Raw genomic sequence first — 23,466 nt, forward strand, 5'->3', positions numbered from 1 at the left:
CTAGAGCAAGGGAGTAAGTTCTGAAAAAACAGTTTAAGGCAGGAAAAGCACATCCATTTCCTCTTTGTAACCCTTTTAATCCCATAGTTGGACTAACACTTTATTTTGCAAAGAGCCTTCCAAAACACAATGCTGAAACACCTTCATGCACCTAGAACAGAGAGATGGAAATCTTTTAACTTTTCCTTTTCTTATTCACCTTAGCTTGGAATCTCCAGCCTGACAGTAATTTGCTGTACATCTGTATCACCAGGGAAGGCCAGACCTCATTGTCCCCACTCTCAAAATTATTCTCTATCCCAAAACACAGACTTTACCAACTCACTGACATGTATTATTAAAACAAATGGAAGAGTTTAAATAAGTAACTATTTTCTCCAGAGAAAAATCAGATTTCAAAGCAAGAAGTCTCTAACGCATTAAAATGGCAGTGCACAATGCTGGCATCTCTTACTGCAACTTTAGCTCAGAAGCCTAAGTCTGAAGATTTAGGATTATCCATTAGAAATCATCAGTAAGAGACGTCATCTTGCATTGGAATGGCTCATGGTATTGATGCTAGAGCAACTAGAAAGGTGGAATCCAAGCATGTGGGGAGGACTGCGTTCAGATAGCTTTCTGACACCATCGACTGGGGCGGACAAGGGGAAGGCAGTTGGTGAGAAGATGTTCTGGGGTGGCCTGGTGCCTCGTTTCAGGTGGAAAGTGAGGGTGCTGCTACAGCTCCCCAAGCTGGCAATTCTGAATCAGCAGTGATGGCAGCCTCCAGGGACATCTTGTCATCCTTGGAGGATGAAATGTGATGAGGATGGTGGTTTAGGCGGATTAGGCCTGGGTTGAAGAGGTGAGTAGTGGCAGGGGTGTCTGCATGCTGACTCACATGTACTAGTTCACCTGGATTGGAGAGCCGTTGTGGCTTCAGTCTGCAGGCCAGTCCCACTTGCATAATCTAAATCAGTTTGCAAACGGATAATTTAATGAAGTATATTTAAGGTTTCTCCCAGGGACTGATCTAGACAAGTAGGCTTCTAAACAAGACCTACTGTCTAAGGCCCATACCTAATTTATGTCCTAAAACAACCCCAGGCCCTCCCCCATTTGAAACATTAAAAGTTCCTTCTGAAACAGATTCAGACTGAACTAGGATCACTTACCAGAGCCCTCCAATGGACCTATTTAGTTCAGTCTACCTATGCTTTGCCTAGCCATAAAAAGAGCTGACAGAGAAAAGCCTCACAGACACGCACGCAGAAGAGCATACCTTGTAGGCAATACTATTGAGAACTTTCATAGCCAAGTCGGAGACATCAGGGTAGGGGTCCGCAGCTAGGTGAAGGAGTACTCTCCAAATTTGGGTATAAACACTGTTGAAACTCACACCTAAAATAGTAAAACAACAACAACAACAACAAAAAACAAAGCCCCAGAACACATGACAATCCATCAACTCAAACTCTTTCATCTTATGTGAGAAAACTCATTAGAACTCTGAACATCACAATAACATCTAAGAAAACATCAAGGTAAGATCTCAGAAATACTCGACGTGGGCATTTTGTCTTTCTTTGTGAACTCTGCAAGGGTTTGTAGAACGAGGGTGGGAGAAAGCAAAATAAAGACTACCTAAATAGGCCTCGAACTGCTGGTTTTCTATGCCCTTGAAGTAAATAATCTGAAAAGGCCAAAAGGAAGACCAGATAGTGTCTATGGAGTTCCTGAGCTAAAATACTAAATGCTAAAAAAAAAAACAACAAACAGTTACTGGCTTATATTCGGACGCTTAGTTTTATTGCTGTTTTAAGGATTAATACTCAGCTTGACTGTTCAGGATTCTGTGTATCCTACAAGTTTACTAAATGTTAAAATGAAGCTTTAAGAACTGCACCTTTGAGAAGCCGCAAGTCTAACTCAGCCTCTTCTACCAACACTTGTATCAATTCCTCAATCGCCAATTTGTTATTTAATAAGAATGTCTGCAGTTCGGTATTTCAGCAGAAGGGCCTGACAGATTCGAAGTACAAATCAAATTAATAAGCTATTGTAACAACCGACAGAATTCTGTGAACATTGCATTTTGCTGCTTTTAGGTGAATCTTTAATTTGTTATTCTTTCTTCTAACCCTTATAACGTTTAATAGTTGCAACACTCTCTTTTGGGAGTTGAGCCATTTGGACAATATTAAAGTGGTTGCACTAACAAAAAGGGAACTAAAATAGGGATTTCAGATGAGTCACAATCAATGGTAAATGACAGATCAAGCTGTTACTGCATTTCCTTTCATGTTTCTGTAGGCATCTAAATATAAAATGTTAAGTTACAAAGAAAGGGCCCTTGTTCAACAAGCACCTTGCATAGCTGCTAAACCTGATACTGAAACCGACAGAAAATAGACAGAATTCAGTTTTGATCTTTGGCTGAAGAATGCAAGTGGCGTGCAGTTACAAACTTCAGCAGCTTGCATGCTGTACTTCCATGCGGCTATCTGCATTAGGCAATTGAATCTTTCTTCTGTCAGAAAAATTCCCCAACAGGTGACAAAGCATCCTGCAAAACGCAAAGGAAGTAATCTAGCTCCATCCCTTCATTTGGCCTGCAAAGCAAAGGTTCTCCTACTCAGCTGACATCCAAAGAATTTTCCGAGGGGCATCTACTTACAGGGTTTCAGGCAGAAATCTCACAGCCAAGTATTTATGGCAGTACCCCCCAGTGCCGCCCGTTTGCTGGGGGTTACCTATACAACAGACTCCTTCAGCTAATCCTAACCTTTCCTGTGCAGGTGAGACACGGGGCTTGACAATGTTAAACCTGCCCAGGAAAAATGATGAAGTTGATGATCCCAGAAAGCAATAACAACTGTCCAGATGCAGCAGAGTCAAAGGGCACTGATCTGTCATACGCGGCTTACGCTATAGGGGACAGAGCTCACAGTGTATTGCATTGAGGAACACGTGAATACAGTGGGAGGGTGGGTAACAGAACTGACTCAGAACAGTGCTGATCCAACCTCAGGCTTTGCCCTTGGTCACAACTGGCAAAAGTCATCATCTTTTTCAGAATTTCTTTATCCATGTTTGAAAATGTCAACACACAATAAAGTAAGTTTCTGCTCAGCAGAGGGTCAGGCCTCCCAAACTTAAGGAATGGTGATACAACACTTGTCTGTCCTTTCTGGGCTTCTGACCATTTGGGTTTCACTTCTGCAATTGCCACATTCCTCCTGGAAGCTACTCCTACAAGGAAAAGAAAAGGGGGTGGGGGAAGCAGAGACAGCAGGAGACATGCAGTGCTACGAGCTACGGCAGGAAAAAAACAGTCCCAGCCACTGAAGCGGTAGCCAGGTAATGCCATCTGAGGTCTGTTCGGTGCTCTGCCTCCTACTTTTGGTCCAGTGCTAGCAGTTACATAAGGACCGATGGGAATCTGAGTGGTCTGATTTCCTTTAAAGCCCTTCAAAGACAGTAAAAGGAGAGGGGGAGAAAGGGGGAGAAAGAAGGTACCCATCAGTTTTTCCAGTTTTTCTGATAACCAGCTCACTCATGACGCAGTCACGAAGGAAAAAAAACCAGCGACATTTTTTATACATCTAAGCGTCATGAAAAACAAATTTAAAACAGAACTGCGCCATTGCAATTCCTCATTCGCTCAGCAGCCTTTGAAAAGAACAGAGGGAATTTCTACAAAGGCTCAGAGCTGGAGCTCGGAGGACTGCTCCTTTCTTCTGCTGCACCCCCCCTACGTTAGGGCTGTTCATTACACTGATTCAATCGGGTGACACATCCGACACAGCCCCTTGTAAAAACTTGAGCACCGGAGTCAGTGGGATAATGGAAGGCAGCAGAGGCGGCAGGAGGAACAGCAGCTTGATTTCGTATAACGGACTGAAATGAAAAAAATAGCCAGGAGATGCAAACAAAGAGCAGAGCAAGGGGGACGGGGTGTTAATTTAAGCAGACAGCTCCGTAATTAGTCAGACTGATTCAAAGCCAGTTAAATGGACCTTGCAGTATAGATTTACGAAATGATTTCTCTCAGCAAAGAATGTCAAAAATAAATTGCATTTCATCGCCGATGACTTTGATTTTGTTTGCATATGCATAACGCCTAGTCCAATTTAAGAGCCAGCATCACGCCGTGGCCCCGAGGAAGGGACCCGGCTGAGGTCGTGCAGCCTGGTCACCGAGTACACGAAGACCAGAACCACGCGGGATGCAAAAATGAATGCTAATGTTTTTATTTACTCTTTCTGTTTTGACAGGACCTCTTTCTAATCCCCTTTAAAAATCACTGCAGTGATTTTAAGCCTTGATCTCCCGGAGAAGATGCAGTCCGCTCCCCACCCAGCACAGCAGCAAAAACTGACCAATAGCTGAACCGGCGCTGCTGCGCGCCTTGGACCGGAGACAGGTCTGCTTTCTGTGCGTTCTGCCTGCAGGGAAAAGCAAGTTTGGGACTGGCATGCAATGAGAACATACAGCTGAAGTATTTCACACCGAACAGTACCTGAGGACTCGGCTATCTGCTTCCCATCGGTGCTAATCCCACCCGATTTGTAAATCTGTATCCCACAAGCCGCTCCTCTTCCCATGAGCGACACAAAAGGTCCTGCGAGAGCTACTCAGATGAAGAAAACATCTGAAATTCTGATGGCTCTCTGAACTCTACTTTGACAATGTGAAGAGCAGCTCATTCCCTGGAGGAATGGCAAATTAATATTTCTTGCACAGACTTGACAGTCTGCAGGCTGGTTTCTTTGCACGGGGCAATGCAAAAGCGTTCCCGAGCACTGCAGCCAGCCTGAGACTGGCCGTTCCCTCGCTACTCCTTGCTACAATGAAGTTTGGTTTTCTGCGAGCTGCTCCCAGTGAATAATAATCATCTCCTGCAAAGTCAGGGCCCTGAGGAAGGCTCAGAGAGAGCAGGAGTGACACGGAGCGGGAGGGACGTATTGCCTTTGTTTGCCAAGCCCCTAGCTGACATGAGCTGGGCATCCACAGCACTGGCAAAAAACACTTTAAATGCCTCACCTTGCCATCCCTGGTGGTAACTCAAATGGCAAACCGTGAGTTTTTTAATGATTTAACAGAAACCAGGAGCAGCTCATCAAGAAGAGGTACGTTCCCTCAGGGCAGGAACTTCTCCGGGACCAGGGCTGTCCCAGCAAACAGGAAAGCCCACGCCACATCTCCTTACCTTTTCTGCAAAGAATGTCAGTGAGGCCAGGGCGAACAGTGGCACATCAGGGTAGAAAGAAAACCAAGGACAAAAAGCCAACCCTGCTACTCTGATGCCTGCTGCCACACCCTGGCATTTCTCTCCCCGTCCTGGTTTCCCCAGTGCCTCAGCAATACCACGGCAAACTGCTTTCTGCCTTTCTGAGCTACGCAGCATTGCCCCGGCCGCTGCACCAGGTTCCACCACCCTGGTTCCATAATGCAGGGCAAATAGTGTGAACTGGTGGAAAACCTCCACGTCGAGCTTCCATTCCCAAAAACCACTCGGATCCCTGGGTTTTGCCGGCATGCGAGTTACTGTTTATAAGTATCACTGGTTAACCGATCACTTCTCTTTATGACTGTGAATTTAAATGTGGTGCCCAGTGATAGAGAAGGACGTTCTGCCTGTCCCAGAGCTCTTATTCCCTGTGGCTCGCTGTCCACCTCATCTCTCGCCTTCCTCATCCTCCCTACTGCAACCTCCGGCTGTAAATGTTACTCTGAGGTAGCTCTCCAGAACGGATCCTGTGACATGGCAAACATTTTCTATCCCCAGCTTCTCCTGCCGGAAAAGAGAACTACTCCCCAGCGTTTCATTGCTCCAAGATCCTTTTTTCCTCCTCCTTTGATCATTCCTTAATATAATCTTTCCAGTGATGGTCTCCATAGGACAAAGACTTTAATCATGCAATTTAGATATGAATAATCAGCCTCAAGGAACGCAAAACCCTCATCTTAATTCCTTTTCTTTTCCTATGCTAAAACTAAACGAAACTTAAATTTCAGGAGGCAAAGATTAATGACTTGTTTTATGGAAAAAGAAGCAAGGCTTATTTTCCAATCCGAACTGATGTTTTTGTTGACTACCCAAAAACTGGCCGTTGCCAGCTTAGAGACACGTGGGCCAGAGATAAATGTCTTCTGGTTACTCAGGATTGCTTGGCCAAGGAACGGTCTGCCAGAAAACAGCACACCTAGACTAAAAGTACATGCTGCATTTTCTGGGGGCATACAAGGCGGCATTTTGCTGCTTAGCTAGGAAGTTGTTTATAAAGTGGCAGAAAAGAGAGTCCAGAGGTTTTCCTCAGGTTTACGGGAAGAAGTACATCGCCACAATATCAATAAGCTGGAGAGACTGATCCGGAATAACCCTTCAAAGAACCATCTTCCTAAAATCACAGGAGGGGAAGAAAGCCCTGAGCATCGGTGAATCAACTTAGAGAATGTTGTGTACAGAACACAGAATTAAACTGTGGTTTATAATTTCTCCTTTCATTATTACAGACTAGATTTCTGCTTTGGTTTGATTCGACTCGTGCCCAATGCACCCCTTTTACTGCTCTTCCTGTCTCAAATACTTGGCACGGTCATTACCTCAGAGCCAAATCGCCATTAATTCTCCCAGAAGACAAAGAGTAGAGCAAAACATTTCTACAGTCAAGGCAGGTCTATCACCCAGGCGACTCCTCTCTCAGTTACCCCATTCTTGCTGGTAGTACAGCAGTATTCATTGCATGCTAAAACCTGAAGAAAGGACTTCATCCGCAAGGCAGAAGGGCACTTCTGGAAGGCTACAGGCCAGCTGCAGCTGCTACTTACAAGTAAAAAAATACCCGCAACAGGGTTAATGTGAGCCCAGGCTAGCTGCACAGCAGCCACAGCACTACTGAGGGTGGCTGGAGCTGATGGTATTTTGAAAACTCTTTCCTTGGGGACCAGGGGAGAACAGGCTGAAGGATGGTGATTCTTCGGTAGAAATGAAAAAAGCCCAGCTTTCAGCAAGCAAATGCTGAAAGTAATGGGATTCTCTGTGAGTTATGAATTTTAAACACTTCTGTAAGCTCTGCTGTTTCCAGCTGGATATGAGCTCTTCCGATTGAATAGGAATGAGGGAGGCTTTGGAGAACTGCTTTTTGTTTTCCTAAGTTTCCCTCGCTCACCTCTAGCTCATCTTTAGATTCTTTTTCAAATGTGCTGAAAGCTCTTGTGAGTCTTGCACAAGCCATCAAGCAGACGCCAGTTTGCACCAGTGGAAATGAGAAAAACTCAAGCTCTAGCTTAAGACAGAGAAATTTCCTAACATTCCAGTCATGCTTTAGAAGACCCAACTTCATTACCTATAATCAAAAGGAAATGAATCGATCAAGGCACACTGATAGACTAAAAAGATACAGATTTCCCTCAACATTTGTTTCTCTGCTACATGCCACCTCCTCTGCTCCCTGGAAGGAGCCTCTTCCAAAAGCTAACCCTCTTCTGTACATTGTCTGTTACCATCCCAAAATGGTTTAGACTGTTTGGAAAATGGCAGCCTCCAGCTAGTTTAAAGCAATGCTATTGTAGCAAACAGACAGGATTGGGAAAGTTACTAAAAACAAACAAGCGAACACAAAAAATGAACTACTTCAATATAAACATACCACCTTTGTTCTACAGAAGTGCAAATCAAGCATTACATGCAAATCAGCTGTGCACTGCATAAATGCAACTAAAATCTCCCTTCCTTCTGTGCTACAGCACTTCACTCTGCAGAGGTCTGTACATTACCCAAAGAGTCAGATGTCCCAGAGAAAAAGGACTGTTGAGTAGTGTTAAAAAGTTCAGTGCAATTACTGATGTTAGAGCTACCTGTCCAGGAGGGAATAATGGACAGGGCCTGGAGGCAGTGGGATCAGCCATGGAACTTTTTGCACCAAAGCAAATTTCTGTGAAATAATTAGTCTCTGGCTTTGAGATTCAGTCTGGGGTTTCTTCTTTATTAAGTCCTATTTTAACAATTTACATATAAACGTGCATGGTAATTAGCTAGGTAAGGTTTCCTTGTATGAGTAACACAATAAAATGGCTGTGCTGTACAGAAATACAACCTACATGAAAAATAACCAGGGGAAGGGGTTATTGCCAGAGAGCCCAGCTGCTACATCCATGGGATGGGGAGTGCTTGTTTTGATTATCCAACTGAATTGCAGTGGATGTAAAATTCCTGTATGTGCTACATTTTTGTGCTCAAATTCCTAAGAGGATTGCTGCCTGTCACGGTGAGGCACACAGCTGAAGCCAACAGCTCTCACTTCCAGTGCCATCTGAGCAGGAGGGACTCTTCTCTGCATATAGCTTACCCAGACACAAGAGTAGCATTACTACTGATACGAGATGTCTTGCTGGAGGTCTAGGAGGAGTTAAGATCCAAACCTTCTGCAAAAGCTAGTGCAAACATGTAAAGAAAGGTGACACTGAACAAAGGATGAGAGAGTCTTTACTCACCTATCAGTGAATTCAGAGAAGAGTAAGAGCTGACTCGTCTCATCTTGTCAATAGTCTCAAACGAGAGGATATACTCTTCATTTTCAGGGCTGCCCAAGGTGCTGCTAGCACTGCTGCTGGTGCTGAGATTCCCAGGAGAAAATGCAACAGAACTTCCCGCTGCCAAAAGAAAAGAGGACAGATGCTTAAACAGGAACTGGGGAGAGAACAATTTTTACCCAGGCATAACAGCATTTGCAAATTCTACAACCCTCTGTGAAAGTGTAGGTAAATCCACAAAGTCCCCTTTTAAAAACGGAATATTTAAATATAGAGTAAGCACCAAGGGGTCATAAATGATTCAGTTAAATATCCACGTATGTCAGGAAGTCAGAAGACACCTTTTTAGTCACCAGACACTTCAAAAAAAGTAAAAATAAATTGAAATAGGAGAGTGCTCCTCATCTAAGCCCTTGGAGCTGTCAGCTAGATAATTTGGGCCAAAATGTTAGTTTCAGTTCATATTGGTTTGCACATGGTAGCTTGCACGGTAGCACATGGGGGTGAGAAAAGAAGTGGTATAGGAAAATGACAGAATTTTCAAATCTCTCTTACATTCTTCATTCAGGCTGAGGTTCTGCAAGGACTTGTTCAGGTTCCTGGCTGTGGTAACTGCTCGGATGTTTCCGTAAGAGCTGACAGACCGCAGCCTCGGTGTACATGGACCATCTCGCACTGGTGTCAAACTCCCACCCTCTGCGGATGCAAAATTTAGCAATTACAAACGCAACCAGAGAGATCATAGCCTGTTGGCAGATTCCCAGCAAATAAATCACTCAAGTATTACCAGTACGAACAGAATTTAGCCATCGCCCATTATGTTAAAACAGAACGAGGTATGACAGGCTCCTCCCTGAACATAATCAGTAAGGACCATGTTTCTCTGTTGTTTAGGCTGTGACTTTGTTACATCCAATTAAACCAGGTGAGCCGAGCCTTGCCAGTGCCTACAGGCTACCCAGAGAGACCATGATGACTCTTCTCTCCAGGTCGGTGCTGGGCCACTGCCCAGATACTGTGCTCGGACAGGCTGCTACAGCAGGCACCATTTAGAAGATGGCATTTGCTTGCTTCTGCTCATTAAAACTCTGGAAAATGTTTTCATTATAAAGGGTTATGAAAATCCTGTTTTCCTGACCAAATTTCAGACCTGGTTTCAACTTGTATTTCATCCATGACCTGGATAATTAAAATTTCCCAAACTTTTTCATTTTCATTCCTGAATACACAGACAGTATCATGACTTCAGAACAGCTATTTCATTTCAATACGGAGGTGGCTGCATTATGGTACTGAGGCAATGCTTCCAGTGCATCCTACTTATAAAGTACTTTGGGATCCTTCTGGATAAGAAAAAGCACTATGTAAACTATAAATAATGATTATTTCCTGCAGCAAAAAAAGATTAATGTGAAGAAGCTCATTTTCTAATACGTTTAATTTATTCAGACAATGTGGAGATTAAACTACTCCTTGCAGAGACAACACATGCTCGTCTCCAAGCTTCTGTTGCAACAGTCCCATTATCTTTGATGATTTTCAAGGTTAATATAAGGAAAATATGAAGTCAGCATTAACTTCACTTGGGCTTTTCATTTCCTATATAAAGCCATACACAAAACAAAAGTTTGGGACCATAGACACAAAACATGAAGTTCTTGACTGCTTCTCATCTGGTGCTTTAAAGTAGCAAGGAATACATCTGGTTTGTTGTTCTGTGCTAAGGCTTCTTATTAGCCCCGTTAGGTCAACACGAAGCTGAAATTTCACACATAATTTGAGAGAAGTCTGGTAAGCCTGTGTACCAACCATACTTCAGTTTTGATCTGAAGGGAATCTCTTTGAATTTGGCAAGGTGTTCAGTCTCCACAACTTTCTAGTGTGCTATAGGTATCTTTTAGCTGAGGACACATTTCTCCAAGACAAATATATTACAGTGCTACCCACCATGTCATTCAAATTTGTAGCAGTGGTGTTGTTTGACCAATCACCACCAGCAATAATTTCACTGTGTTGGGCAAAGTACTCAAGTAACATTTTCAAGCACTAACGGGCTGCAAGTTTCCTGCCCATAAAGACAAAAACCACAAACCTGTGGCAGCTGGAGAAGGGAGAGGGTAATTCTTCTCTTCTTCCATGAACTGCAAGGCAACGGTGCAGAAGTTGCTCTCATACTGAACCACCAGGTGACTCAAAGCCACCACCAGCTCCTATGGAAAGAGCAGAAGAAAACAGGTGTTTCGTTGTTATATAGATCAGAAATAACACACGAAAGGACAAGGCAGAACAATATGGTCATTATTACTGATATTATTGGATGGACATCCAGACTAATAATAAGAAAATGTAGAAACAACCAATAGCAATTGCTATTTGCTGTTTGGCCCTAAGCTGAATCCCACAGCCAGCCTTGTAATGACCTGCCATATCAGCAGCTAACGTGAGGACGATGCTGCGTACCCACAAAGGATCAAGCCAATTCGTTCTCATCAGTGCAACTTAGAAACCTTGAATTACTGGGGTAGGGAGGGTAGAGATGGTGAAGTTCAGGCCCTCCAATGGATAGCATTTGCTACGCGTTTGGAAAGAGCAAACAGGAGAGGTGAAGAACTGGCAGTGCTGTTCTCTGTTCAGGGGACTGATCTCCAAAATAGAGATTTATGAATCTCAAAGAGCACATAGCGTGACATGTGGTTCTCTCTTTAATTAAACTGATAAATGCTGGAAAAGACAACAAAAATGAATCCTCATAATGCTGGTGACAGCTTGTCGGGGTATTCATGTTCCAGTTAAGCAAACGCAAGCATTAGGACACCAAACTACATCCCATCAAAAACAACCTAAAACATCAAATGTACCACTGTTTTACAATGGTGTCAGAAAATAATTCTCCAGGACCTGAAGTATTACTTGGAACCATTCTGTCATCCTTCCTTATGGTTTCTAAAAGCAAGCAGATCTTTTTACAAGCTCTCATGTTCTCTCCACAGCACTCTTACTTCCCTCCTCTCTTGCCCCCCAGGACCGTCACATACTCCATGTTTCTAGCAACAGATTACAATTTCACTTAAAACCTGAGATCCTGTAATGTAAGATTTTGCAATCAAAACAGTAACCAACAGAAGAGCCTTAACGGAATAGTTGCTTAGCCAGGATTCTCAGGGTTTTGTTCACCTGAAAATGACTTCAGTGTAACTCCTCTCCTTCCTATCTCCATTATTGCATTCCCTTTAAATTCAAAGAACAAACAAACACCACCATACAAAAATGCCCACAAAACTGAGATTGTTACTGCTGCATTAGACATTTGCTTAATGGAATAAATGATCTAAATCAGAGGTCCACTGTTAAAAAGCAGAACCTTGATCTGAATGATGATCTTGTCAACTACTGGACACTATGACTTAATACACACTGGTTATATTATTCCTTTCAGTGGACTCCTTACATTGCATGGTAAATGAAACATCATAGTACATGGTGCACTGAAAAAGGGCAAGCAGATGAGCCAGCATCCCAGCGTGCTCCTGCACGCGGCCATCCTGCACGGAGCAGGCTGCCCGACCGGTGTGGTCGGCGTGCGTGTTGCTTCTCAGCAGGAACCAAAGTTAAAAGCCTTCACAACGAACCAGATGCTTCCAAATGAGTCTGATTCAATAAAAAGTCTATTCAATAATGCACTCTGATTCAGCATGGTGCGGAGCTCATCAGCACAAATCCACCAAACTCCTGCACCGCCAGCCCCCTCCCTACCTTTCTAACCATGGGGCTCCCGTCGTTGATGAGCTGGGCCAACATCATAGCCACGTTGTGATCGATGGTGGTGGAGTGGTCGGTCCGCTCAGCTGAGTTGCCCACAAACGTTCCCAGTGCAAAGACTGCAGCACAGCGAACCTGCGAGATGCAAACATTCATTGTTATTTTTCTCTTGGTTCCAGCCTGGAGCTTAACCACTGGGACGTTTTATCCTCACGAATGGCATCTCTGGAAACCGAGGCTACTGTGTCAGGTAAATAGTGAGGGCTAAACGGACGCCCACAGAGACTAAGAACCAAAACAGGTTCATCAAAGCACTGAGTTTTAAGTATTCACAGATGAAGGAGTACATTTAATTTCCCAGAATACTCGGTGACCGTCCCCTGGGTGATTTTTCCAGGTGACACTGCATAGAATATTAATTAATAGGAATAAGGTACACTGGGAGTTACTGTTGGCATGTGGATCTCTTTAATAACAGCGCTGAACTACAGTCTTCAGATAAGGGCATACAAAAAGGTAGCAGAAAATGGGAAAAGAGAAAAGATAGCAGCTCAAATCTGGGCAAATTTTGCCAGATCACACAAAGAACAGAGGGATCAGATGGCTTGGTAAACTTACAGCTTGCCTTGGCAGACTGAAAACAGTGTGGATACAGTATAATCAGTGAGTGCAGAATGTGCTTCACAAAGCAGAAATGATCACTCTAGCTCCCCAAACAGAGCTGCAGATGTGTTGTAAAGACAGGTAAACGTGATCACTGAATAAATACGATTTATAAAATGGGGGAAAGATTAGGCAAGAGAAAGGAGATAGAGGATACAGGACAGAAAGACTGAATGTAAAAGGGAATCCAATCTTTAATCACTGCAAGTCAGCAATGGCGTTTATCTCCAGGCTTACTTCTCCCACACGCAATGTAATTTCACTGGGGTCTGACAGGCTCTGTCAATCACAGTCATGCTCCGCACAAGAATCTCTTCTCTCTTGGAGAGTTGGCCACAAGGGTAAAACACATTCAATTAAAGATGTACTTTCACACATACCGGGAGGAGAACAGTTTTTATACTCAGATAAAAAAGATTAGAGGGTTTTTTGAAACACACAGTGAGCTTTGGGACCACATTTTTAAAATGCCTCTGATATGCCAAGAAGCAAAAAAAGGTGGTGTCTCCTATCGCCAGCTCCAAGATTTCGAGACTTCTGGGCTGTAGGAACAGCCCCTGCATTTCTTTAGTTGCTTCTCTCACAGGGCTTGTATGATTTGAACCATCGTGAAGAAACAGGGAGATAAGATCTTTCTTTGAACCAGACACAATCATGAAGCTCTTGAAGGCCCTGGTTTTATGAGTACTTCTGCAGCCTGCTTTCAGAATCCTGACAACTTGGCTGGTGTTTATTTAAAAAGTTGGATTTTTACCTCTGGGATTGGATCAGAGAGGAGACTGTAGAGCTTTTCATGAGCGCTGTCTCTCACACCACACCACCTGGCTGAGTCAAAGTTCTGCCAAATACGTCCTAAACAAATGGCTACCCATTGACGCAGAAGAGGATGTGGATCGTTTAACTGTTCCAGGCAAATAGCAATCAGGTTTCCTTGAAGGCAGGCTTCCTAAAACACAAATCAATGCAATTTATTTTGGTTGACATCTTCCCATCGCATCATCAACAAAGAAGATTATTTCTGAAATAGACAGGAAAGCAAGAGAAAATAATTATTCTTTGGTCATATACTAATTTTGTTCCAAAATACCATTTGGAAGGAGCATGAAGGGAAGGTCAACTACACGCTGTTATAGCTAGCTAAATAGTTCAGCATTAGAAATACTTTCTGTATTATTTAAAGCTTGTTTTTTCCTCTTTGGAAATACTCCTTGCAGCTGTCAGAGCCCTAAGGTTTATGGCTCATTCCATACACTCTTCCCAAGAACTTTATCACAGCCATCAAGTTTCCACTCGACAGGAACCAGGCACTATTTCTTTGACAGCGTGTCAGTGTACTGCCTGGAGGGGTGGTTGCTCAGTGGCTTGTGTCCTTAACCTCCGCTTCCAGGTGCTGCGTCCATAATGTGTTTGTCACACCTCCAGGATAATTTTTCTTTTATTCCACCAAAAAATAATGTAAAGCGATCTTCTATTTCAGTTCTCCTGTTCAGGGCAGTGCATTAATGCAAGCCGGGACATTTTTATCAAAGGAAAGGCACAGTGCAGAGAACAAATAGGAGAGACAATGAAAGGAAAAAGGTTGTTGGGACTCACCTGTCCTGTGTTGTAGTTGTTAACAATTACAGCCAGAATAAAAGCAGTCATTGTCCTGTGTTCAGCCTTAAAACAATATACAACTAATTGTTATCTAGAAAACAGGTCAGAGAACAACTATATTCCACACTTTCTGAAACATGCGATAGAAACTGCACTCAGAACAATCTCATTAAAAGAGCAAGAGAGAGGAGAGGGAACTGGAATTTTCTTGTCATCCAGCCCTGTCATACACCTCAGACACTTGATAAACTTGTATCCTCAGGCTGCCAATATGATCCTCCCAACCAACCTCCGTGTATTGTTCTGGAGGAGGCATACAAATATTCATTACAGGAAACCACACAAAAAAACTTCTGCAGAATGAATTACGAAAGTTACAGTGAAATTGGTCTGCCTCTGCACCTAGCCCCCAGAAGCCCACATCTCCCATCTTCACCCCTGAGTAATCTGGGCTTAAATAACTTTACACAAGTTTGCAAATCCTCGTTTGGTTTGGCTGTCTCCATCATGCAACTTGGCACTAGCATTTTTAGTTCCCCGGTCACTGACTCCACAGCTCAGCTCTGACTGCAGCAGAGCAGCAGGTCTCACCGCAGCTGGAGCTGGGAGGCAGCCCCACCTGAGCACCAGCTGCATCAGAACAGCGACATATAAGCCCCGACAAGCTAAGCAAATGCTAGAAGAGTCTGAATAAAGATGACTTGTCCTTACTGGCATATAAGGATCTGCCAAAACTGAAAGGAAATACTTGTGACCGTTGTCCTTCACAAGGTCAGCTTGGCATGACTGAAAAATGAGACAGAGACAAGGGAAAAAAAAACAATGAGTACACTGACATAAAAGTATTTTTTCTTCCAATGATGTATGCATATTTCATGTCTTAACCATTTTTCTCAAGTCCAGTTTTCATGTGAGAAGCAAAGGAGAGAGCACCCCCTCCATCAGGGCCACGAGCAAACCGCCCCTCAGAAGGGACAGCAGGGAAGAGCGGTAACGACAGCAAGGAGCCTTGTGCCAGCCACAAAAGTGACAGAAACAGTAACCAAAAGTATGACCACCTACCGAGGAACAGTTAAATTTGACATCTCTGCCCCACATTACACCTATGCCAGTGTCTGAGAGCCATCAAAGACAAAACCAAGGAGGAATCTGATTAAAAGTAGGGGTTTTTTGTTTGTTTGTTTGTTTTACATATAGCAAAATAAGAATTCTGTAGGACAAGGTCTTCCTAAAGCTTCTGGTCTACTTCTCCACCTGACTTCCATTCCCATGCCCTGGCAATTGGCTTACCACAGATCAGATTTGCTGCTAATTGCTGCTCACTTTCTTCTAGCTGTTCAGTTGGATATCTGCATAACGGGTGTGAAATCCTGGTCAAATCTGTAATGGTCCCCGGGTACGGGGGTAAAGGCCCTGACCTTGCCTCTCAGAGGACATTACGGCTACAGGCCAGCTACCAACGTCCCAGCGAGCAGTTTGCCTTGGTGGGCACATCTGGCTGCCCAGCACTGGGACGCTGCCAAAGCCCCCGGGTGCCTCTTCCCCCAGGCTGGCCCCAGTCTGATCTACAGGGCTGCGGAGCCGGGGAAGCTTCGAGGTGAGTCTGGCATGTCACCCTTCTCGTGTTCCTCACCCCCTGCCCAGTTATGGAAGGTGCAGCCTTCCAGTTCAGCCCTGCAGCCAGGATGCGAGGTGTCTACGTGAACGTTAAAGGACCGTCTTTACAAGCAGGACAACTCTTGGAGACAGCAGCACTGAATAAACCTAGCACGTGTTTCTTTTACAGTGACCCACGTCACTGAGCTATTACCAGTAAACCTGCAAGGGGATGGCGAAGGAGTTATTCATCCCCTATATTGTGCAATCCCCACCTGGGTGAGGCTGTGTTTTGCCAAGAAGATTTCAACTCATCGCACACACACGACTAATCTCCGCATTATTTGGTCAAGTGCTGACGTGTCCTGCATTGGTATAACAGCAGCACATAACAACACGATCTCCTGCTACACGCAGTCGAAGCCTGCAGAGTAACTCCGCTGCCTGGTAAGCCCTGCAGGGAGGAGAATGCAGGTTTTCTAGGGCAGCATCAGCAGTGAAGCACATGGCCCTGATTCAACAGCTCAGCGTACACCAAGAACTTCTTCCTGTGCCTCTTTGTGCTAACATGCCAGCTCAGGCTTCATGTATGACATATCAGGGTCAAACCGAGAGAATGCATACTACTAAAGTGAAAATTTAAGGGAGTAAAAACTGGCTTGGCATTCAATTTCCCTTGTGACAGTGGTTCTATTGTATGCTTTATGCCAGAGACAGAATCATGTATTTTTTATCAGGCATAGGAGGTGAAGGAGGGAACTAACTGTTGAAAGGAGAGGGGATGGCAAGACAGAGATGCAAGAGAATATTTTATTGCTGAAGGGAGTAAAGACGCTATTTTGGCAGACCAAATAAGCAGAGGGAATGAATTGATGCCATGCTGCAGCTACGAGAGGCTTCCCTGACTTTTGTGTAACGCTGCACAAAAAATAGGCTTCCCCCCCTCCACCCTCCATTCTCAGCATGAACGCTTTTAACTCCTCAGAAAAAAAAAATCTCTTAGCTGCAATGTAGGCAAACAGACACCAGCAAAGAGAAGATGCCCGTCTTTACACTACATTATTGTGCTGCCACTGTTGCTCCATCACCTGAGGCTCGAGGGAGAGAAGCAGCTTTAATAAAGCCAACGCACTTACTCAAATCCTCCCTGTTTAGATCCTATTGAACAATATGGAAAGCCAACATCAGTAACACCTCTTCAAAGAATAAGCAGTGATTCTTGTGAATAACAACACAACATGACCAAAACAAGCCACAGAGCACAGATTTCTTCTTCCTCCCTGAAACGACATGTGTGCTGTGTAACTTGTCTCTAGAAATCTCACAAGTTCCTGGAATTCAGCAGCATTGCCACAGCTGTGGGGATCCCGATCACTGCCCTACGTGGGCAGCAAATCATCTTCATGGAACACTTAACTTGAATATTTGTGTTAATCATAAGAGATGAGTTAGTAGTCACAATCCTGCTACCAAAGGTCACATCTACAAAATTTGTGTTACTCTATTCCTTCAAAAAGTAGGACAAATGTTTGTTTTCTATTGTCTTCAGACAATTATTTCAGGTGTTACGAAGTTTTTCTTTGCTATCCCATTTTAGTAATATTTACTTCTTTTCAGCATTGTTTTATGCATAGGTTTGCATTTTTTTTTGTCTTGCTTAAATTTCTGATTATAATCCTTAATTACAAGAGGAAGGATTTTTTTCTGTTTAAATGCAAGTATTTCAAATTTCGATGGTGTTGTTTACCAAATGTTATCAATGTAGCATGTGGCAAAATCTTGACCTAAACTGCATTTGCAAGTTTTATAGCCATCTATAACACGTGGCAGCACATAATACAACTCCTACACCAACCTATACCTGCCAGATACCTACAGGAGACAACTTTGAACCATCACTTGTTATGCAGCTCTGCAGGTGGACTGTCTAGAAATACTCCAGCAGGCTTCAGGCAGAGATGACTAAAGTCCTCAATGAATATCCTATGAAAAATCATCTGATTATACATGGAATTAAAGGAGATTAATCTAGATACCCCCGTGTTTATAAAGGACACCTACATACCACATAAACAATTCTGAGATGCGATGTTGCTATAACATGGCTAATTTGTCCTGTGAGTTTTTAATGCTGAGGTACAACCCCTCACGGCATACCACGAGTAGGGACGGTGCTGTCTGAAGGGACGTGGGGCACACTGCGCTGCTGTCTCACGCCAGAACACCTTCCTGATCCAGCATTATCTCAGCAGGATGTTCTGCTCTCCAGGGCACTCATGAGTCTTACATAACTTGTTCTCACTCATACCCCCGGCAAAGAGGCATGAGCCATCAGCTCAGCTCCAGTCCTAACGGAAGTAATTTCATCAGCTCCGGTCTCCTGAAACCAAACACAGTGCACGGACGGGGGATGGTGGATGAAGGAGGCAGCGCTGCTCAGGTACGGCAGGGATGAAGATTACCTGGCAGAACGCCTGGACACGCACACGTCCCCTGATGCTGGGCGATGGCTTCTGCCCGGGTGACGGAGGTGGCACCCGCTCACCCTGTGCTGGCCCAGGCAGCGCGGCCCGGGGCAGGGTGAGAACCGCGGCCCCGCAGCCTCCTGCTCACCCCTGCGTGCGTGCTGCCTAACAGCTCAATACTGCCGGCAGGACGAGGGAAAGCACCAGCTCCCGACTGCCTTCCTTCACACTCCCAGAGCATGCCCCTGGGGTTTTCATCCCCCTCGTGAGGCTTACGAGGTGGCCGCCCCTGGGAGCCTGCCTCTCGCTCTGCAGCGTGCAGGTACCGCTCTGTGCAGGTACCGCTCGGTGCAGGTACCGCTCGGTGCAGGTGTGTTTACCTTCTGGAAAAGAGGGGGCTGGAGGAAATGCAGCAGACTGTGCAATGTCAGAGAACTTGGCCACAACACAAAACAGGCCCAGGATTATACCATTTTTTGTTAATCTTTGCAACTGTTTCAAAAGTACATGGCCAAACCTCGTGTCAGCAGGGGAGGGAAGGACACCGCTTTCTTCTCATTTGCCAACTATCAATACAGCAGTCCTTTAGCCTCCGACACTAGGATGTATTTGCTCCCTTTACGGTGCAGCAATTCAAGCAGCTGCCTGTCCCCTGCCTCGGTGACGTCCATTCCCCTTTCCTGCTGCCGCTGCCCTCTCCTCCCGTCTCACTTACACCACTCATCTGGGGAGACAGGGAATTGAAACAATGGGAAGAAACCCCAACACAGAACTTAAAAGCATTTTTGCTGTTTTGTTTTTTAAAGCGTGGCCTACCAAATCAACAGGGCAATGAAACAGAGCAAGGGAGCAATACTGATGCTGGCAGGAGAGGGTAGGGGGGAAGAGAGCGCTCTCAGATTGGCTCTGCCACCAGAGACAGTGAAGGATGGTGTGACACCCACGTAAATTATACATGAGCCTACTCTGTAACATACCTGGGGCTGAAGTGTGAGCCATGGAGAGGCATGCATCAAAATAAGATTTTCAAGAGTAGCTTTAAGATGAATAGTTTTCATTTTCTTTGCTTTCCAAAATCCTCTTAGGATGTTAATGAAAATATATTTATAAAACTAAACCTGACAATGCTATATGAGCAGTAGGGAAAAATTCCAACAAATTCAGTATTATTCTCCAAACTGAAATGGAAGAGATATAATAAAAATAAAAAGCAAAATAGGCAAGATCCAACTTATAAAGCTGTCTAAACTGCTTGTAGATCAGCTTATAATTGTGCCTACAATTAACTGTGTGCAGCACTCCTAATAATTTTCAAGCGCTCAACTAACTGCAACCACAAATTCTAGTCATATATACGGCTATACAACTTTATCTATAATTACTTATCTGCTCAATTATTTATTTAAAAAAAACCACCACTAACAACAACAAAAAGCTAGAGCTCCGGTTAAGACCACCTTTAAAAAAAACAGGGTTCATTTTTAAACCTTAACCTGAAGGTGACAAAATATTGTAGAGAAGACCAGAACCATGGACCTGTGATAGGAATAAACTGTCTTCTGTGGGGGATAAATACTTCTACCCCAACCATGTTCAATGCAGCAGTGCACAAAGATAGTATCACATTAGAGTTGGAAGAGGACTCCTAAGTTAAAGTCACCAAAAAAATCAGTTTCGCTTTATTTTTAGAAAAAATCTGGGTCTGAAAACTAGCCAGAGCCTGTTTTGACAGCTGACAGGAACAGTCTTGAACAAAACAAGTTTGATAACAATTTAAAATGAACAAATCTGGACGGTGAGGGGATGGGAGAGAGTGTGCATGTTCTCTCACCTGCGAAGACGTGACAGAACATATGAGTGTTAAAAACCAACATGAGTGAAGGGGCATTTAAGCTCCTTCAGCAAGAGAAGCGCTACCTTCCCCAGCAAAGACGCAGTCGGTGAGATCTAATGGCTTTCACCTAGAGCACCCTAGAACCAAGGAAGGAAGCAGGAGCTGGAACATGTTAAAGTGACGTTGCAGCACTTACACAGATGGAGCAAGCATGCTTGCACCTCATGCAGGTATGAAGGGGTGGGCAGCCAAGCGTCCAGCCTGCCAGTATCTTAATGGGGATTTCACATTCCCAAGATTTCAGAAGCTAGCTTGCATACAAGTGGGATAATCGAATGAGAAATACACTGGTCTTCAGATAATACAGCATCCTTTTGAAGTGCCTCAAGAGAAAATCTAAATTGTAAAGCAACTGGATTAAGCAAACGGGAAAAAGGCACAGTGCTGTAAAACACGGAGATCAGCCGTATTCGGAAGTACTCACACTGTCCACTGCGAGAATTTTGGCCCAGATGAAGACAAGAAGTGGTCTCAGCTCACGAGCTGAACTTTGAAGTAGCTTCAGCACGTATGGGAAGATGCCGACAGACAGGGCCTGCAGAGCCAGAGAGAAGAGCAAACCCTCATAAACTCCTCAGCTTTGCAGAAGCAGCACTGCACAGGGGCAGAACTGAACGTTTTGTGACGATGTAGCACATTTAATGACACAGATGAGAAATCTGGTACAAAACAATTTCACACACTTCTAGTAAATTGGGGATCCCTGTGTATTTGACTATTGCTCATTTTAATCCTGGATGTCACCAGATATTTTCAGACTCATTTGCTCCGGTGAGACTCAGAGTTAATCTAGCACTAGCTTCTACTCGTTACAGCCTGTGCTATTTTATGCTTCATGATATGTCGTGTTCTTCTCTGATGGGGCCATTTGCTTTCACAAGTAAACATATTGCAAAAGCTCGATAATTACAGTCTTCCCACTGGAAATTAAACAGGCCTCTCACTTACACAGACTTCTTACCAAGCTTTTTGCTCACAGGAGGACACGCAATGTGCTAAATCTTCGAGAATCCCACCGTGATTGCAGACACCCTTCCCAGACTGCCACGTAAAGAACCCGTACGGGAAGGATCGCACTTTCCCTCGGGGACGTACCAGCTGCACGGAAGGCACGCGGCCAGGAAAGCTGGGCTCCTGGGGGGTCCCCCGCCACGCGCTGTGAAAGCCTGCACTGGAGCTGAGCATCACACAGTGGCACGGCCGATGTGGTGCACAAAGTGCAGAACAGCCACGGCAAAGGCCATTGTGGCTTACCCGCAGCTACGTTCTGATCCTCACTGAAGTTTATAATCCAGAGGGCTTAAAACCACCTTTAAAGCATACTTTCCTCTTACTACTGTGGGATAAGCTGGCTGTGAAGAGCTGCAGGTGGTGCAGGAAGGAGTCTTGAAGACGAAAATGAAAGGTAAAGAAGGCCAATAAAAAGACCCATCATAGAGCCATTTCTCTGCCAGCTGGTGGTTCGTCTTCATCACCATTATCAACAAATAGCTCCATTTACAAGAGCGCTTTTAACTGCTCCTGTTTCATTCTTATTTATTATCTGCATTGTGCTAGCCACTTTCCAAAATGCAGAAGGCAGTTGCCTTCTCTCAGAGGAGCTTATACAAAGCTTATGCAATCCAGAGACCAAACAGATAAAAAAGAGAAGAAAATGATGCAGCTAGTAAGCTGAGAGAGGAGAGGATGATAAACATACGTGCTTTTTGTTGTTACTTATTTTACATGACAAACCTCCTTACCTGACCTGGATATTTCTTCCTGTTTTGTAGCTTCCAATATTTTACACTCAACCGTGTCTAAGGAACTCTTCTTTGTAGTAACGCAAATGAAAAGCTATTTGGCCTCCTTGATTAATATAAACCACTTTTCTTTTAGGGATGCTCGCTCCATTTCATATGAGTGAAGAATACAGAAAACACAGTCATTTGTCAAATCCGTGGACTATCCTCCACATCTTCCTTCCATAAATCACCATTTATATTTATCACCTACACTGAGAGCCTAATTGACTTTTACAAGACATTACACAACACAAACGCACCAAGCTAACTGCCCAGGGCCCCAGGTCCAAAAATCTTCCCAGCAAATCGAGAGCTCGGAGCCGATGTACCTGGCTCAGAAGAACCTGTAGAGGAAAGGGACAACAGTTATTACTAGAAAGAACAAACCTCTTTGCGAACATAAGAGGGTCTCAGGATCATCACGTAACTTTGACAAAAATGATGATTTGAATGGAAAAAGCAGCAGGATAAACCCTGGCTGCTGAAAGCTTTCACCCCACTGAATAGCGTCACCAGTGAGTTGCTCCCCCCCAGCAATGCTCCCCTCCATGAAGTTTCAGCAGACACTTGCAAACGTTTTCCACAGAATACAGGCACCCTCCGGCTCCCAGTCGTTGCTCCAGTTGCTCTCCCTGTTAATATTTCTCTGAAGTGCAATGGTACCTATGCAGCACAGCCCTGCTAGATGGAAGCAGCCACTACAGATTTGAAATACTCTCAGCTTACTGCCTTTTCTCGGTAAAGCAGAAACAGGATTGCATTTGCAGGAAGGACTCAAAGGTGAGCAAAAGCACCAGCCTGCCAGTACTCAAAACGGCTCAGAAGAAGAAAAAGAGGCTTTGCTTTCCTTGGCAAATCAATATAAGAGACTTAAGGGGGAAGCAAAAGGTCACATTAGTCGTTAATAAAAATCTCATTAAAACGGAGTCTGACAACGATAATGAGGTGGTAGTTTACTGGCTTATACCTACCCTGGTGTGAAATATTAACAGACAGACTTTCAGTTCTTAATCTCCTTAACAGATGTAAGATATTGGAATGCAACATTTAATCCTCAGTTTAAAATGAGTAACATCCCTCAGCATGGGTCTTAGGGAAAGCAGCTCGCTGATTTAGCTCCCCAATTCCATCCCCTTCTCAATGTTTTCTCCACATTGCATATTCAAATTAAATTGTTTTTCATGTTTAATAT

At 44.2% G+C, this 23,466-nt stretch overlaps 1 protein-coding gene across 2 annotated transcripts in view; it reads right to left on the bottom strand.

The window, feature by feature from the left end:
• The window catches only part of RPTOR (regulatory associated protein of MTOR complex 1), a 145,522-nt gene that overhangs the window by 39,116 nt on the left and 82,940 nt on the right, over positions 1-23,466 (bottom strand). For both annotated transcript variants that reach the window (XM_083804969.1, XM_083804968.1), the window contains exons 12-21: positions 22,535-22,618; positions 20,915-21,025; positions 15,247-15,321; positions 14,533-14,598; positions 13,694-13,885; positions 12,271-12,411; positions 10,610-10,727; positions 9,073-9,213; positions 8,479-8,637; positions 1,262-1,380 (exon numbers count right to left, since the gene is read on the bottom strand). In XM_083804969.1, coding sequence (XP_083661095.1) covers positions 1,262-1,380; positions 8,479-8,637; positions 9,073-9,213; positions 10,610-10,727; positions 12,271-12,411; positions 13,694-13,885; positions 14,533-14,598; positions 15,247-15,321; positions 20,915-21,025; positions 22,535-22,618 — 1,206 coding nt within the window. The remainder of the gene's footprint in view (positions 1-1,261; positions 1,381-8,478; positions 8,638-9,072; positions 9,214-10,609; positions 10,728-12,270; positions 12,412-13,693; positions 13,886-14,532; positions 14,599-15,246; positions 15,322-20,914; positions 21,026-22,534; positions 22,619-23,466) is intronic.

This window comes from Anser anser, assembly GCF_964211835.1.
Source record: "Anser anser genome assembly, chromosome: 19".
NCBI lineage: Eukaryota > Metazoa > Chordata > Aves > Anseriformes > Anatidae > Anser > Anser anser.